The sequence below is a fragment of the Cephus cinctus genome, unplaced genomic scaffold (genome assembly GCF_000341935.2).
Source record: "Cephus cinctus unplaced genomic scaffold, Ccin1 Ccin1_scaffold0168, whole genome shotgun sequence".
Classification (NCBI taxonomy): domain Eukaryota; kingdom Metazoa; phylum Arthropoda; class Insecta; order Hymenoptera; family Cephidae; genus Cephus; species Cephus cinctus.
The window spans coordinates 2,387,952-2,403,582 of NW_014332892.1; the positions used below are offsets into that span (position 1 = coordinate 2,387,952).

General features: G+C 38.3%; 1 protein-coding gene and 1 long non-coding RNA gene across 10 annotated transcripts in view; one reads left to right on the plus strand and one right to left on the minus strand.

The window, feature by feature from the left end:
• The window catches only part of LOC112493847, a 16,847-nt gene extending 11,215 nt beyond the window's left edge, over positions 1 to 5,632 (minus strand). The window contains exons 1-2 of the long non-coding RNA XR_003058746.1: positions 5,467 to 5,632; positions 16 to 1,286 (exon numbers count right to left, since the gene is read on the minus strand). This is a non-coding gene — a long non-coding RNA (uncharacterized LOC112493847). The remainder of the gene's footprint in view (positions 1 to 15; positions 1,287 to 5,466) is intronic.
• LOC107264087 (ras-related protein Rab-32) overlaps positions 1 to 15,478 on the plus strand; it is a 19,842-nt gene extending 4,364 nt beyond the window's left edge. For 2 of the 9 annotated variants that reach the window (XM_015731967.2, XM_015731971.1), the window contains exons 2-4: positions 13,182 to 13,410; positions 13,498 to 13,823; positions 13,914 to 15,478. In XM_015731967.2, coding sequence (XP_015587453.1) covers positions 13,182 to 13,410; positions 13,498 to 13,823; positions 13,914 to 14,027 — 669 coding nt within the window. In that variant the 3' untranslated portion in view covers positions 14,028 to 15,478. Of the gene's footprint in view, positions 1 to 5,026; positions 5,388 to 5,796; positions 5,864 to 6,255; positions 7,690 to 7,779; positions 7,898 to 8,079; positions 8,249 to 8,275; positions 8,989 to 9,219; positions 9,616 to 9,850; positions 10,259 to 10,569; positions 11,157 to 11,293; positions 11,637 to 11,681; positions 12,622 to 13,181; positions 13,411 to 13,497; positions 13,824 to 13,913 lie in introns of those variants that run through there. The other 7 variants (XM_015731962.2, XM_025081587.1, XM_015731963.2 and 4 more) reach the window with 7 other exon arrangements.
• The last annotated feature ends 153 nt before the right edge of the window (positions 15,479 to 15,631 follow it).

The following is a 15,631-nucleotide window of genomic DNA, read 5'->3' on the forward strand; positions in this document are numbered from 1 at the left end:
TACTTCTTTTAATACCTGTGTAATCCTATGGGAATTAAGTATCTTCGTGGCTTGTGAGACTTGTCAAACGAACGAACGACGCCGCGGACATCGCAGCGTTCACTACACGAGAACTTCACGTTGGACATTTCGATATATCGATTTCGATTAGATCGCAGTTCACACTTCCCTGCCGGCACAAATATCGAAAGGTCTTCTCGAAGCTGACTTCAAAACGTCCTCAGACGTCACGGCGTCCCGTACTTACTCATCTTCAAGACGCCTTTTCAATATTTACACTGACAGGAGTTTCTAACGAGACGACTGGAGGCAGCCATGTTTACAGACGTCGATGCGTCGCGCGGAATTTATGTGAACCTCGGAGAAAAAAGTTTTTCTCTTCTCTTTTACAGACACTCGACTGTATCATGACTCGCAAGCAATTTACCAGACAAAGAAAAAATTTCAAGTGAAAAGTCCAGTCTGTCGCGCGCTCTCGTTACTCGGTCGGTAATTAATAAATAATACATTAATTAGGGTTACGTAAGTTCAGGAGGCTGGGATGCCAATGACCGGAATTACACGCGGATTACACGTGCTATGAATTATCCATCATTTTACGTCTTCATTCAGCCTGTAACCAAGAACGTATTAAGTATGTCGATGATGCGTGTGTTCCACATTAAATAAAATGATATCGACGATATTGTGTTTGTATTCTATGTTTCGTATCAATTTTTTTCTCTCAATCAAAAGTATCCCCCAACTCAAAAGCTTCGGGCACACGTGGACAGGCGTGCTCGAATTTTAATTAGATTTATTTATTTGTGATATATATATTGCAATCGCACGTTATCGACTTTTCGTGAAATAATTTTCATGGAAACGTTTACTGACTCGGAGCCTCTTCGAGCGGGAAATTTGAATTCTGACAGAAGCCACGTTGTCGGAAACCTTCGTAAACTATTGTATGTGTCACTTTTCAGATGTTTTTACATTTTCACATAGAAATCTACGTGATAACCTTTTATCTGTTATCTTTATTTTATCGTTGACAAACAGCTACTAAGGTTCGGAATTATTCTAGTATTTTATCAATTGCATGAATAATACACTGGAACGTTCGCTTTGTTTATTCGGACGCTGACTTGCATTTTTCTTGACTGCCTTTTCTCATGGTTCTCTTCCGTGACGGCTGTGCACGCTATCACGTATTGTGTATTGTTATCGCAAACTGTACAAACTGTATCACCAAGCATCACGTACATTGATTCTTAATCACTGACGACACTGGGAATAATCTGGAACTGATGTCAAAACGAATACCATACATTATTTTATACATCGTTAATCCACATACATATTTTAAGTTCGAAATGAGAATTTTCTATTTTTATCAAGATTTCAAATCGCGTCCAAATAAAAGCTTCTTTGTATTGCCAAATTTTATTAATTTTCATATTATACTAATCTCGGTAATATAATTTTGTTTGTACGCTTATCGGACTTAGGCAATGTATTATCGTCTCGGTTATGCGAATTCACAGCAAAAAAAAACGACCTTTTACCTTCGGCGGTAATACGAATGCATTTTTTTGAATACGTCAATTTTTCCATTGTTACAAATTGATAGTAGCGACGTACACGGGCTGAGTTGGAAGATTAAATTTTTTTTTAAATTATAACGACAAACTGTCATTGAATTTTGATTTATTTCTTTTTTAAGAATAATTTACGGATAGGTCCCTTATCAGAGCTCTATAATGTAATTATCATAGATTTAACCTGCTTTAACGACCATATTGGATTTTTGTATGTCCGTACATGTATTAGTATAGGTGGTAATTTTTCGTGTAACAGTATTTATATATACCGAAAATTAATTCATGTACTGAAAATTATTTGAGTTATCGTACGATTTGATAAGCGCCGTACGCAATGTGTTAAAATCGCTGACTTCGATCACAGTGTGCGTTGCGTCAGGTGGCATAACGTCAATAATAAATTCTGGCCTGTGCGGCGAATAAGATTTTCTTTGTTATCGTCTTTCAGTTATCATGGATTGTACTATGAATGACGATAGAAAAAAAATAACACGGTTATTCCTTACTACGTATGTATGATTATCATTAGCTTCGTTTCGGATGCTGGTCGTTTAACCTTCCTTGCATTAAAAGTCATAGAAATAGTAAACTCAATCTAGAAGTAGCGAGGGTCAATAGGAGAGTAAGGTCAGTAGCTTATTCATTATATAGATTGACAGAGAGAGAGAGAGAGAAAGAAAGAAAGAGAGAGAGGGAGTGTGCGTGTGTTCTGCAAATTTTCTACAAGTAATTTCATCCAGTTTTGACTCAAGTACGGGAATGATAAAACCGAAACTTTGTTTATCGGGAAAAAAAAAGAAAGTTAACTTATCATAACCGAGTCGACCGCCTGCCCAACTGATTATAAGAACGTCACTCGTGGTAATTTGTAACTATCGTGTAATTTTGTTCTTTTTATCTGAAATCGTTAAATAATCTTGTACAATGTCTCAAGTTGCCCTTTAGATAATAATTAGTCTGATAACTTTTTGAAAATTTGTCGATCCATTGTCGACAGTCACGTTCGCTCTGTAAAGTATTGGCTTTATGTATAGTAGTCGATATTTAATCCCTTGAGATTTGACCCTTGACATAGTCAATCGTTTCAAGTCGTAAAGCTCAAAATTGCTAAAATTTCATGAAATAAAATACGTATATTATCGCGCAACTTGAAGTTTTTGTAACTTGACTAACTTTTATTTATATTGAACATTTTTTTTTTTTTTCGAGATCATTCAAGCGTATTGACTGTGTTTAAGAAAAGCTATAAAAAAATCTTTCTTTTTATGTTTATCTCGATGATACGCATTAACGACACTGTGTAATTAATGAGGTTACATTAGTTCATTTTTATAACTACATATATATGTCACTGCGCATCGTTTATATGTATCTTCGACGATTGTTCGTTAATAATCTTTACTGACCGCATCAATGAACGTGCGCGAAAGAATTGAAAAGAAAAAATGATTATTTATTACACGGATCCAATTATATTTATCGATTTGCAAATAACCCTTGTAACCTTGCGTCTATCGTGTAGCCACGAGTCAAAGTGCAATGGCCTCCATATTGCACTTTTTAAATATTGTTCTCCCGCCTGAATACCAATACTATTCAAGTCTCTTGTACGAATCTTAATTTGTTTACGTTCATTCAATATTCCGTTAAGTTGGTGTCTCGTAGAAGAAATTAAGATTTTTTTTTTTCTATAATTAATTACCGACCATAATTGCGAATCCGTATTGAACTCATTGGACGACTTAATGCGCGTAACGAATAATTTTTTAAGTTGCCGTTAAATATCTGTATTTTGTCTTGAATTTATCAGTGAGCTTTAAAGATAAACATATTTTATTTTCACTTAACTCCAGTATTAACGCGCGCTATTTTGTTTTCCATTTGTAAATCACTGAGTTACTGTGTCTCGGACATACCACATATCTACTCCCAGGTTAATTTATGTCTCTATTTGGCTTCATTCAATTAACATATACTCGTTCGAGAAGATATCAGTCAACTTTCATGATTAACAACTTTTTTTTTTCATTTTTCTTCACTTAATTTTATACTCCGATTCGCCTTATTTCAATTAGCACGTTCACTGCCGCTTCCGTTCGCTGCGCGGCGCTGCGGTCGTAATAGCTACCGAAGGAACGGTCCAATAGTTAAAATAAACTTGCTAAAAGAACTCCACTTTCTCATAAAAAAATGCAAAGTAATAACCCAGTACGTGCCAAATTTTCAAAAAATCAATGGCGCTTGTCAATAAAACCGATTTGCAATAACAATTGAATAAATAGACATTTCATATTAGCCGAATAAAAGATTTCGTACATCTGTCTCAAAATCACGGTTCAAAAGTTCATTCTCTAATTTCTGATTTTATGACTATTAAATAGCGTAGACAAAAATAAGCATGTGATTACGATAATACGGAGGAACCCAAATTAATTCAAGATGTAGATCAAAAACAATAATAATAATACACTGATATACCAGTTGAGCCATCTACGTCAAGGAAACGTACAAGATTATGCTGATATTTGTAAAAATAATTTTATCCCAACATTTTAACATTCGTCCCAATAAATTACAAGTATTACTGAATCAAAAGATAAGAGCTTATATACTCGAATATACGCACATCAGAGAGCATGTGATCAATAAGCAAATATCGAGCTATTAATATACACTGAGAAAGACGAATGAGGAATGTCACAAGAAAGCATCATAACGACGCAACAAGATATCTGAAGTTGTTTGAAAATCTTGCGTCAGGTTTCGTCAGACTCTTCTAGAAAGCTACATAGAAATTTCTTCTAAGAAAAATAGGATCTACACCAAACGGCCACATAACGGGCAAAAATCATATATATATCCTATACCTACATGAATAAGCTGCTGCAATGACCACGTGTGTTGATATATAGAAACTGGATAACATGGCGCCTAGCTTTTCATCCGAATGATAACGAAGAGACGTGATAAGAGCGTCGCCAGACCCGGACCAATAAATAGAGGAACTTTGCACTCTTGAGCCACATTCTGTTATATATCCTTAGTAGAGTTTCTTCAAACGTTCCTTTACTGGATTATAGGCAATTTTCAATCCTCCATCGAGCTAATAAGACACTACCATAGATTTCATTTTAATATAATTTGTTAATACGCTCATTTTGTACTTCCGGTATCTGGTGAATCCACTGGGTACGGACCAGTGAACCTTAATGGACAATCGATAATGAAGAATTTTTAAGAAGTTGTTGTGGCAGATGACAGTTATGAAATGGAACATTAATATAGTGGAACGTTGTTACATGTTAAAATTTTATTAACTGTGTGAAACATTTAATCGAACCTTCGATCCAGTGAGAGTTAAAAGTTTTTTTTTTTTTTGGAGAACTTTCGACGATTTCGTTTGTGAACGATATGGTTTGGTTACCTAGGTAAAGAAACGGAAAACATTGAGAGTAGTCATTGCTTTTGCAGTATAAGACTTAAATAAAAATATTACCAAAATAGTATTACCGTGAATCTCAAGAGGAGAATTTAATAAGCAGTATATTTAATTAAGAGCGAGATAATAGCTTGAGTGTTATTTTTTATAATACATCGCACAGTAGAATGTTAGACAGAAACGTAATGCTGGTTTTACGTACCAGGCAAGAACGTACAGAGAGACGACTTAGGCATAAGAAAGAAGCAAATCCAAAACCGATGGAACCACCTCCGCAGCTTCTGAATAATAATCATTTGTATCTTGATCTTAATATGAACTTCAGCGAGAATAAGAAACAGGAGGATATCAGGCGTTTGAAAAAGGTATGAAGACGTTATTTTCACGTATTATTTCCACTGAAATACTTAAAAAATACAAAATATATAAGATATTACTGTGTACCTGCAGGCGCGTCTCTTCTGGTAGATTCAAATGCGGTACCAACTGTGCCACAGGGTGCGACGATTTTTTCTATGGTCGAGAAAAGAATTCTTCGTAAATACTCCAGACTGTTGAGATACAAGATGTCGTACAAGTTCCCTTGAGTGATATTCTATACCTGTGAGTTTACAGCCTGTATTCAACTTCCGCTCCGAATGTCTCAATGTCAGTTAAGATTATATTCTGGGTACAGTTGAATTTACATGGTTCGAATTTCTACCGACTAGCGTAGTCAGTGTCTCTGTCCGCCAATGAGAATGTAGAGCGTGAGAATCAATATCAAAATGGCGCTGGGTCTGTCTCGTGGGCACGATAAATATTGCGCAGCTTTGAACAAACGCCGACGTTATTTAGCACGGTAACTTTTTTTCGCAGTGTCTGTAATCAGGATTAATTATTAAAGTAGCAATTGATCGTGGACAGTGGATACGTGAGAGGTGCAGTGAACGTTTTAGTTTGTGAAATAACATTGATTAAGCTTAGAAATACGTGTGTCGAGGATTGAAAAATTTCGTGGCGGAGTTTCACGTATGATGTCTCATTGGCAGATCTAATTGTTTCTATTATAAATTATGACTTTATGTAACGGATCGTTTTCGGATGGGAACTATGCTTGATGATTCCGTTCCACTCGTGATTGTTATTACGGGTCATTACTTGATGACGTCTTTAACCTACAATTTTACGCTAGCTGATCACGTGTTGCTTCTACGCTACTCACTTGGTATTTGGGGTTAAGAATTCTTTTATTTCTTTATACTGTTCGACTGATTTAAAAATAATTATCTTTATTTATCCTTTGTCGCATGTGGCTTCTACGCTTAAAGAGCCGTATGCTTTTTTATTGACATTCTGGCAAAGTGTGTCGCGTGCGTTTACACAAAACGGCTTCCATGACGGTTCATAGGTTCAGGAAGTTTTGAAGTTCAACGAACAAAGGTGCTTTTGTCATTTGTACTAATGGCGTTGCTGAAACCAATGTTAAAACAGTTTTAAATGATTTAACATACTTGGAATGATCAATAGAAAGGACGAATCTGTAAACTTGACGTAATTACGTTATGGCTCGATAGTTTAATTACTTTGTCCTCGTTTTCCACATGTTTTCGTTATTATGGAACCTGTACGTTACATAAAGTAACGTCTGATGTAAGCTATCGATATTATTTAAATTCCTGTAAGAGGCCATTAAGTATTTGATTAATGATTTTATAAGCAGTTTCATATTTCTTATATGGGTATTGACGATTTGAAAAGGAACGTTAATTCGCTTCAATAAAATTGCAAAAATTTCCATAACGCTGGCACATGAAGTATCTTAATATCATCCCCTTTTATGATATATTAGTTACAGCATTCATATCAAATGTAAAGCGGCCTTTTAACGTACATTTACATAAGTTCCAACAGGGAGTCAAGTCGCCATAATCGACTAGCAAATACCACCGTAGTACGCTTATATAACGCTCGTAGAAATATTTCGCAATATATCCGCAGCGTCCCTAACCTCATTTTTCGAAATTTCCACCTCTGACACGTGCAAGTGCATTCCATTAAGAATCCACTTTATACATTTTTCTCTAAAGACAATTCTGCCGCCGGGTAAAAAATGGTATCTACACATTTTTAAAATCTTTATAAAAATTCTGAAACAGATTTCCATCGAATAAACTGTAATTACAACGTGCTAACAATGACCTCGTACGAGGTCGGATCAATAATAATCGTGCGTCTGTAAATTAGTATCTTAAACAATTATTACCTTTGATCATCCAATAGGAAAGTTCTGATGCAAAATGCAATGTCAAATAGTTTCGCAACGTTTAAAAATTTCGAGTATACATTGCGAAACATGATAAAAGAATAATAATGCACTTATCGTCGGGCACGATCCCTTTTTACAACCGTCAATTAAGATTACACCAAGAGTAACGATTGATATCATCATTAAGTGCAGTCTTACGACGCTCACGACGCTCACGACGCCAATCGTTGGCCTCGTTCGATCTAACATTACGCGTTTCATTCGCCTTGTAAATCCGCAGCTTCTTCGCTCAAACACATTGATGAATTCCTCACACCACGTCATCCTTGCCTGCAGCCTCCTAGTACCTTCATAAATTCTGAGACTGCTGAAAAATCTCAATAGACATTCCGTCCATCGACTGGAGGTTACCTGTGTGGGTAATTAAAAAAAAAGATTATCATTCGATAGCTATAAATTTATTTATTTATCCACATTATCCTACAATCTCTTATAACATTTTCTTTGAGGTCTCCTGAGGTTTATGTAATTCAAGCCGACTTGCACACACGAGCAGAGCCATGTAGGACACAGTGGGAAGGTTGGTGGGTAGGTTGGTACCTCGTGAGAAGGTTCCTGCTTGGCAAGGTAGGGGACGTAACCTATCTATCATAATATGCATAGTGGGGAATCCCCACCCGATTGTTAACCACCTTCTGGTATCAGAAGAACCGGAGGAACCTGTAGGTCATCCGGTCCGCCCCACCCTTGTGCACTGCTACCTAGAAGGTACCCACCCACGTACTCTTATTTTTATATAAACATTTTAGTGCACATCGAGACTTGGTTAAGCCCGCAGTGTCTTTCACATTCGTCCAAGTTTTCTTGCATCCTGGAGCAAGGGAATCCGCGTTGCGTCATCGTTACCGACCGACTGGCTGCGTGCGTGTGTGCGTGTGCGCATAATCAAAGGGTGGGACGAGAAAAGGAAGAGAACGTGTAAAAATTGCGAATTTTTCTTATTGTTAATTAACCAAAATTCATGGTATCCGTAGATTAATTTTTTGTAGTATTTTTGAGATTTTTTTGTTCATAGAAATTTTTACTTTCCTTCTTTTCTTTGTCAATATTTTATGTTCGGCTGACGTTACACGTTCACGTGATATTTTCGCTACGAATATTGTATAAATATTTTTTGAGACGTTTGACAATACGTATGAATCTTTTTATTCCTGATTTCCGGGCGAAGATAAAATATGTAAAACAAATATGAGAAACGGCATCACAGATTAAAGTTTATCTCGAGCGAATCGTTACTACGGTTTGAAGTTGCGACAACCGAATGATCCGTAAAAATGAGGCCATAAGCAAAGATTGAGAATTCAGCGACTTTTTTTTTATTTATTCAACATTTACGTATTTCAAATCTTCGAGTCGAGCGATCGCGTGATGGAAAAAATTATTTAAAAATTCTCATACAGCTTCCGCTCGTATATATTTTCTGTCACAATAATACACTATCCTATGTTTATTGTAAATATGGAAATACGCGTAATATCATTTACAAGCGAATTATTGATTAATGACTCTGCAGCGGCGTCATTAGTCATTATAATTAATTATAGTATCTTTTAGAAATTTGTATCAACACCATTGACACGTATCTTATTCAATGATGCGTGTGGCTGGATAAGATGAACAAAAAGACAGAAATCAAAATATGTCGTCACATTCGACAGGTATGAATAATTCATCGAATGAGATATACAGTATGATTAATAGTCATGATCCACGGTAAGCGTTCCGATGATGACCGTTAAAAACGAGCGAGATGAAATAATTGTCGAGGAAAGGAGAAGGAAAGTGAAAATAAATAACGAGCATAAACTAGATTTTTACATTGAGCGAGAAAAAGGATCCTTGTATAGGTTGGGCTTTGCATCGGGATTATCGTGAGGGTTGCTTGTAAGGTTTCCTCGAGAGAAGCCAGATCGTGGTCACCGACTCATGATTGTCATCAGCGTAGTCAACGTCTAGGATGGATCGTAGCGAGAGTGGAAACGAGGGTGGCAGTTCACCGGACACCGTGATTGGCCGTTCCTCGTCGGAGGAGGACATGAAGAGGAATCCTGGTAACACTTCCGGTGAATATGTTACGGTGGGGGACAGCAATTCCAGCCTGGACACAGTATCCGGTCCAGGAGTTGGCATGGAGGAGAAGAAGAAAGGCCGTTTCGGATCGCTCAAGAGCAGCTTCCGGAAGGAGGGTGGTATCTTCAAGATCAAGAAAAAGACTTCGTCGCTGGGAAAGCTTGAAAATGAAGCATCGCTCGAAGTTGATCCTGAAGGGGGTTCACCTAGCAAAGGTTTTTCAAAGATGAGAAAGAAGGAATCGAGCATCGATCGTTCCTGGATATTATTATTATTGTATTAAAAAAAAAAGAAAAATTTCAAGTCACTCCACTTTTATTAGCCTTGTACGTATCTTTATTTAGCCTGGGGATGATTCGATGATCGAATCGATCGGGATTGTCATGCGACTTAATGATTTTTGGTATTACCTAAAAATGGGAGCTGAATGTGAATTATGTAAACTGACAGAAGCCGTGCGCAAGAAGGAAGTGGATAAGAAGAAGACCAAGAAGAAGTCGAATTCCATAGTGAGGAAGCTCAGTCTGAACAAATTCAAAATGTCCAGCGAGCAGGAACCACGACACACGCCCGAGGGTGGAGACAGTAGTAGGTCCCAGAGCCAATCGTCCCAGGAGTCGCCCTATCATTCAGCGGACAGCCCCCTGAAGCTCTCGAGGAAGGGGCACCAAGCCGTTCAGGGACTTCCACTTCCAGAGTGCGATAAGCCTGAGAAGGAGAGGTCTGACGAAAGGCTCGAGGAAAGATCGGAGAAGATCGAGAAACCCGTGAGCACAGTCACCGTAGTACAACGAAAATCGCCATCGCTGACCATACGCAGTACCATTCCTGCCGGCCTGGAAGATACCAGGAGTCACGGTGAGAGACACAACGTCATCCTCGTCGGCATCTTACCAGTCTCGTCGTCCGCCGTTAAGATCGTTTTAACCATATAGTTTTTATTCACAGTCAATATTTATCAGTTTTTAGAACCCCACGTGGTTAGTTTCACCCTGTCTTTTCGTTATTTAAATTTTCTATGAAAATAAGCCTATTTTTTGTTGACAGTTTAACATTCTCGAAACACGTGATCGCGTAACGGCTTTAAAATATTTAAATACGAGTCCATCGACTCGCAGAATGACGATTGAGATCCATGTAAGACGTGTCCTAAGAGAGTCTATTCGCAGACTCACCGAATCGAGAGAAGCACACCCAGACGTCGGAGAACCAGAGTAAAATCCACTGCAGCGTGTCGACATTGCCATACGCCATTTCAAAATGGCCGGAGCAAGCCGTCCAGGACGCGCGGCTGGATCCCTCGAAGAAGCCTAAACTGTCGGTAAAGTCGGATTCGGAATCTGCTGTACCGCCGAAAACACCACCTGCCGAGTTACGGAGGAAGCTGTCCCTGCTCGAGGAGAAGCGAGCGATTTTTCAACGGCGTCGCTACGACACTTCCCACGATACTTCCGACGAGACCGTGCAAGCTCACACCGTAGACGACGAAACGGCTGCCAGACTTTCCGTCGCCAGCGGAAACGACGACACGAAGCGTCGTGCGCGTCACATAAGCGTACGGAAATTCGACACCTTCTCCACGTTCGAGGGCACCTTCGACGAAGATACCGGCGTCGGTTATCTGGCTGGGATCGAGGAGGACTTCGCCGAGAGCGTCGAGCATCTGAGCGACAGTTTCGCTAGTGCAGACGCCATGCCGACACATACGGTCGGAGAGTCCAGCGAGAAAACTCGTTCCATCAGTCAGGATAGCGGGGTGAGGAACACATGGATATCCGGACTAATGATTCAAATTGAAAGGGGGAAAAAAGACTCTCACGTTTTCTCACGGTTTACGATAAATAACAAGAGATAAAAATACGGCAAGCTTTTTACGTTAATTACCAGCTTTTTCTAATAACCTATTAATATGCAATCTGGGCATCTTACGCAAGATTCCTTTCAGCTATCGCTATAGGATAACGTCCACGCTTGGTATATAGGTGACGCAACCATCGGTTTTCCTTTCTCAAGGATACTCGCTCATTTTTCCCCTTCTTGTAATTTTATTACTTTTACCCGGGACTCTCGAACTTACTGTATCGGATGCTCGGAGACACTGGAGCACGTGCGTGTGTAGTAGGAACTCTTGTCTAGTCGACTTAGTAATTCTAGGATGCGAATCGACAAGATACATATCTCCTGCGGTTATCCCTTTGCGGTCCTTGTCATCTCGACACCTCGAGGATCACTTCAGGTTCTCGTGTTACGTGCTTACCGTTGCGCAACTACTATTAATTTTTTTCTTCTTCTACACTTGGTCGATCCGCGACATGACTTTTCTTGGGTAGTTCGATAGACTCATGTTTTATTACTGGCAGTCTCATTCGATTAGAAGAGACTTACGTTGTTGTCTAATGCGAATTATAATTAATATTTATATCTTTTTTTAATCATGCGAATGCATAGTTACTAATTCGATTTCTCGTTACATCGCTAATCGGGCTTGCGTAATACTACAGAGTGGTCGTAGACTGTTTCGCATGTCGAATCGCCTTGGGAGTCAGAGAATTATTAAGTAGAGACGTTACTTTGCGATCACCCTGTATATTCCTAGTTACCGATACTGACTTTTGGAAATGCTCTTGGGCCCCGTCAGATTTAGAGATTGATCTTTTTTTTTTTCTTTTTTTTTTTATTAACCAAGTATTATCACACGTGGATATCTTGTTACTGGATTATTGCACCACTCACGACTATACGTTATTTATACTTTGACGTAATTGGATCACGTGGAAGGTTTATGGGGGTTTTTATAATTCGCAATTATTTTATACATACACAGATTTTTATACAGATGTTTGTAACATTGATTTGCGATTCGTTTTGTTTATTTACCAACGTCTTTTATTTCTATTTAACTTGATAGTTGTTAACTTGCTTTATTCGCGTGTTGAGTAATTTTTGACACCCGTTACATTTACGTAAGGGACAAGTTACGGTCGTTAGCCAATGAGACAGTCATTTTCATACTTTTACATAGTAATTATCGGACTCTTATTTATGACAGTTTGTAAAGTGACTTACAATTAGTCACGTTCAAGTCTTACGTACAAGAAGTAAGATAATTGCAGACTGCGAGTGTCATGGAAATGGAGCTTAAGCTGTGGCAAAGTTTGGCGGCCTATGATTTTAGCAGGTGGAGATCGCGTCTACCAGGGTCATCGAAACGTCATTCTTCAGTGCGTGTCACATTTGCAACAATGATTCATATACTTATATATATACATGTACCATGATGCATTGCAGTCTGTGGTGGGCGAGGGGAACGGGGGAGGTAATGCAAATAAGTTGGCAAATCTGTGTGAAAAAAACAAATTGTATTTTTATTGTGGTGCATATATACATTACCACGCTGACTGGTGGCTTTAAGATAAGACGATAAGAGCCGCGAGAAATTCGTTGAATTTGTAGTGAAATTCTAAGACACCTGGTTAATTTCTTTCTTGATTCTAAATACGTTGAAGTTCATTCAGTCGTCAGATAAGCGAATACCTGGCGACACATGCTTCGACGTGGTGTATTTGATAAATGATTTATTGCTGTTGACTGATAAGATTGATATTTATGTCGTCACGGTTTGCTACACCGACTGTGATAGTAAACGTTTAGTCATCGTAACGTGTGTCTTATGATTAGTTAGTCAGGAGTCTAAGCAGGTGACTTTGTAATTACTTGAGGGGACTTTAAGTGGCTGAAGTAGTAACGCGTTTTATTGATTTGCACTTTGTTTTTGTTACAGTCGTCGCAGAACAATGCCCCGAGTGCGGGTCTGGGCGAGAAACGCGAACATCTCTACAAGATCTTGGTGATCGGTGAATTGGGAGCTGGCAAAACGTCGATCATCAAGAGATACGTTCATCAATTTTTTTCGCAACATTATAGAGCGACCATAGGCGTTGATTTTGCACTGAAAGTCCTCAATTGGGATCCACATACGATAATAAGATTGCAACTGTGGGATATTGCTGGTAGGAATTAATGAAAGATTTTTAAATACGTTTATAAGGTTCAATGGCGATTGTTGATTTTAATTATTGTGAAACTTTGTCTCGTAGGTCAGGAGCGGTTTGGAAATATGACCAGGGTGTATTACAAGGAAGCAGTGGGAGCATTCATTGTTTTTGACGTAACGAGAAGCGCCACTTTGGATGCTGTTGTAAAGTGGAAACAGGATTTGGATTCAAAGGTACAACTTCCGGACGGTTCACCTATTCCATGCGTTCTTCTGGCCAACAAATGCGATCAGCAGAAAGAAGGTTTGGTCAATTCACCAGGTAAAATGGATGATTACTGCAAGGAGAAGAATTTTGCCGGCTGGTTCGAGACGTCGGCCAAGGAGAATATTAATATTGAGGAGGCAGCCAGGTTCCTTGTCAACAAAGTAAGTCATAGAAGATTTCTTATAAATTTGTATTTCCGGTCAAGGTGGTTGCTCGATTATTATAATTTTTGTTCCTTCGTTTGCTTGCAGATACTCCAGAACGATCAAATAATAAAGGGAAATGGCACTCAGGAGCAAAGCGACGGTGAAAGATTCGCACTCAATCAATCGCCCACGAGCACTAAGAAATCATGTTCCTGCTGACGAAGTGGCTCGCCCGATCATCCACAGAAGTCATCGCATTCCGTTACCTGGACAGTTCTCATCGTCGATCCTCGATTGAAACATTAAAAGACTGTTTCGCTAGCTCTAATCGCGCCAAGAGTATCTTACGAAACGTTATTAATATTAATTATAACATTGATAATCATCGACGATACTTAATTACATCCGCGTACGGTAATATTCATGCCGATACCTATACGGATATAAAAATCGTTGGCCTATTCAAGTTATCATTTTTACAATCTTAAGATCATTGCCTTCAGCATCCGTTTTTCTAGAATCTTCCAACCTTACCAGTAAGAATTCCTTTGGCGAATGCTTCTTAAATATTGTAAATCATCATTTCATCATATAGGTCGTACATGGTTAACTTCCTTATACGTATAGATGCGCCGCCGTTCAATATGCTTATTTTTGGTATCCCATGCGGTAATTCCCACGCATTGATAGACGATCACATTTATGAATAAGATTGTAGAAGAATAGGTTGATTGGATTGATATCGCGTGTACACGCGATTTAGACTATAATCATGTTTGTTGAGAAAACAAAAGACAAAAATCATATGCATTCACTGACCAAGGCAATTCAATCCCAATGGAGATTTATTCGATAATCATGTCGTGCGCCATTAACGAGTGCCATTTTTTTTCTTTTCTCTTTTAGAAATTTGCCGAAAATTTTAATTATTTACATGCCGAGTATCACGCAGATCATTATTAATACGTATTGGTTACGTAAATTGTATCTAACAAAAATATTTTCTTTTCTTTCATTTCTTCTGTCTCTGCCGATACATTCCACTCGGGTCTCTCGTTTCACACTCGCAAACTGTCACGAGCTTGGAAACAGGAAGACCCGTGGTAGCCATTTTAAATTGAAGACTTCGAAACGCATTTGAAGATTTTAAAATATTTCTTCGCAAGCGACGTTGTTACTTTCTCTTTCGAGATCTGCAACGTTGCTCGAGATAATTTAAACGAAATTGTTGTTGTTGACGACGGAGTAATATATATACACAAGAAAGATTTATATATAATATACACGTATAAATTGAACTAAAGTTTGATAGTGACGAGGGAGAGAAAAAGTTATTATAAATAATAATATATTTAAGTACAGGCGACAATGAATATTGCTGTAAATAATCAAATCCCTTTTACGTAACGATATTTTCTGTCTTCTTTTTCCTCACACGCTGATCAATGTCGACCCTTTTATGGCAACTTTGCAATTTTATATCTATGTACGTAGAGGTTACGCGACAAGGATATATGCAATAACTATTATAATAAAATGTCACGCGCGAATATATTTATATCGGCGCAGGCGTACCTGCGCCCGCCATTACTAAACAGTATGTCTGTCTACCATTATTTCCTTTTTCTATGTAATAGACGCAGCATTATTAAATTATATTCAATTGTTAAGTGCCTCTTTGTATATTAATATTTAAGGCTCGCTCGTTTCTCATATTTTGGTCTCTTGAACCAGTGTCAGTCACTGGGGTTATCGTTTACCCCAGGATTTTTGTATTTCTGTCACTCAAGTATTGACACATTATTTCCCTTGATTTCCCACAT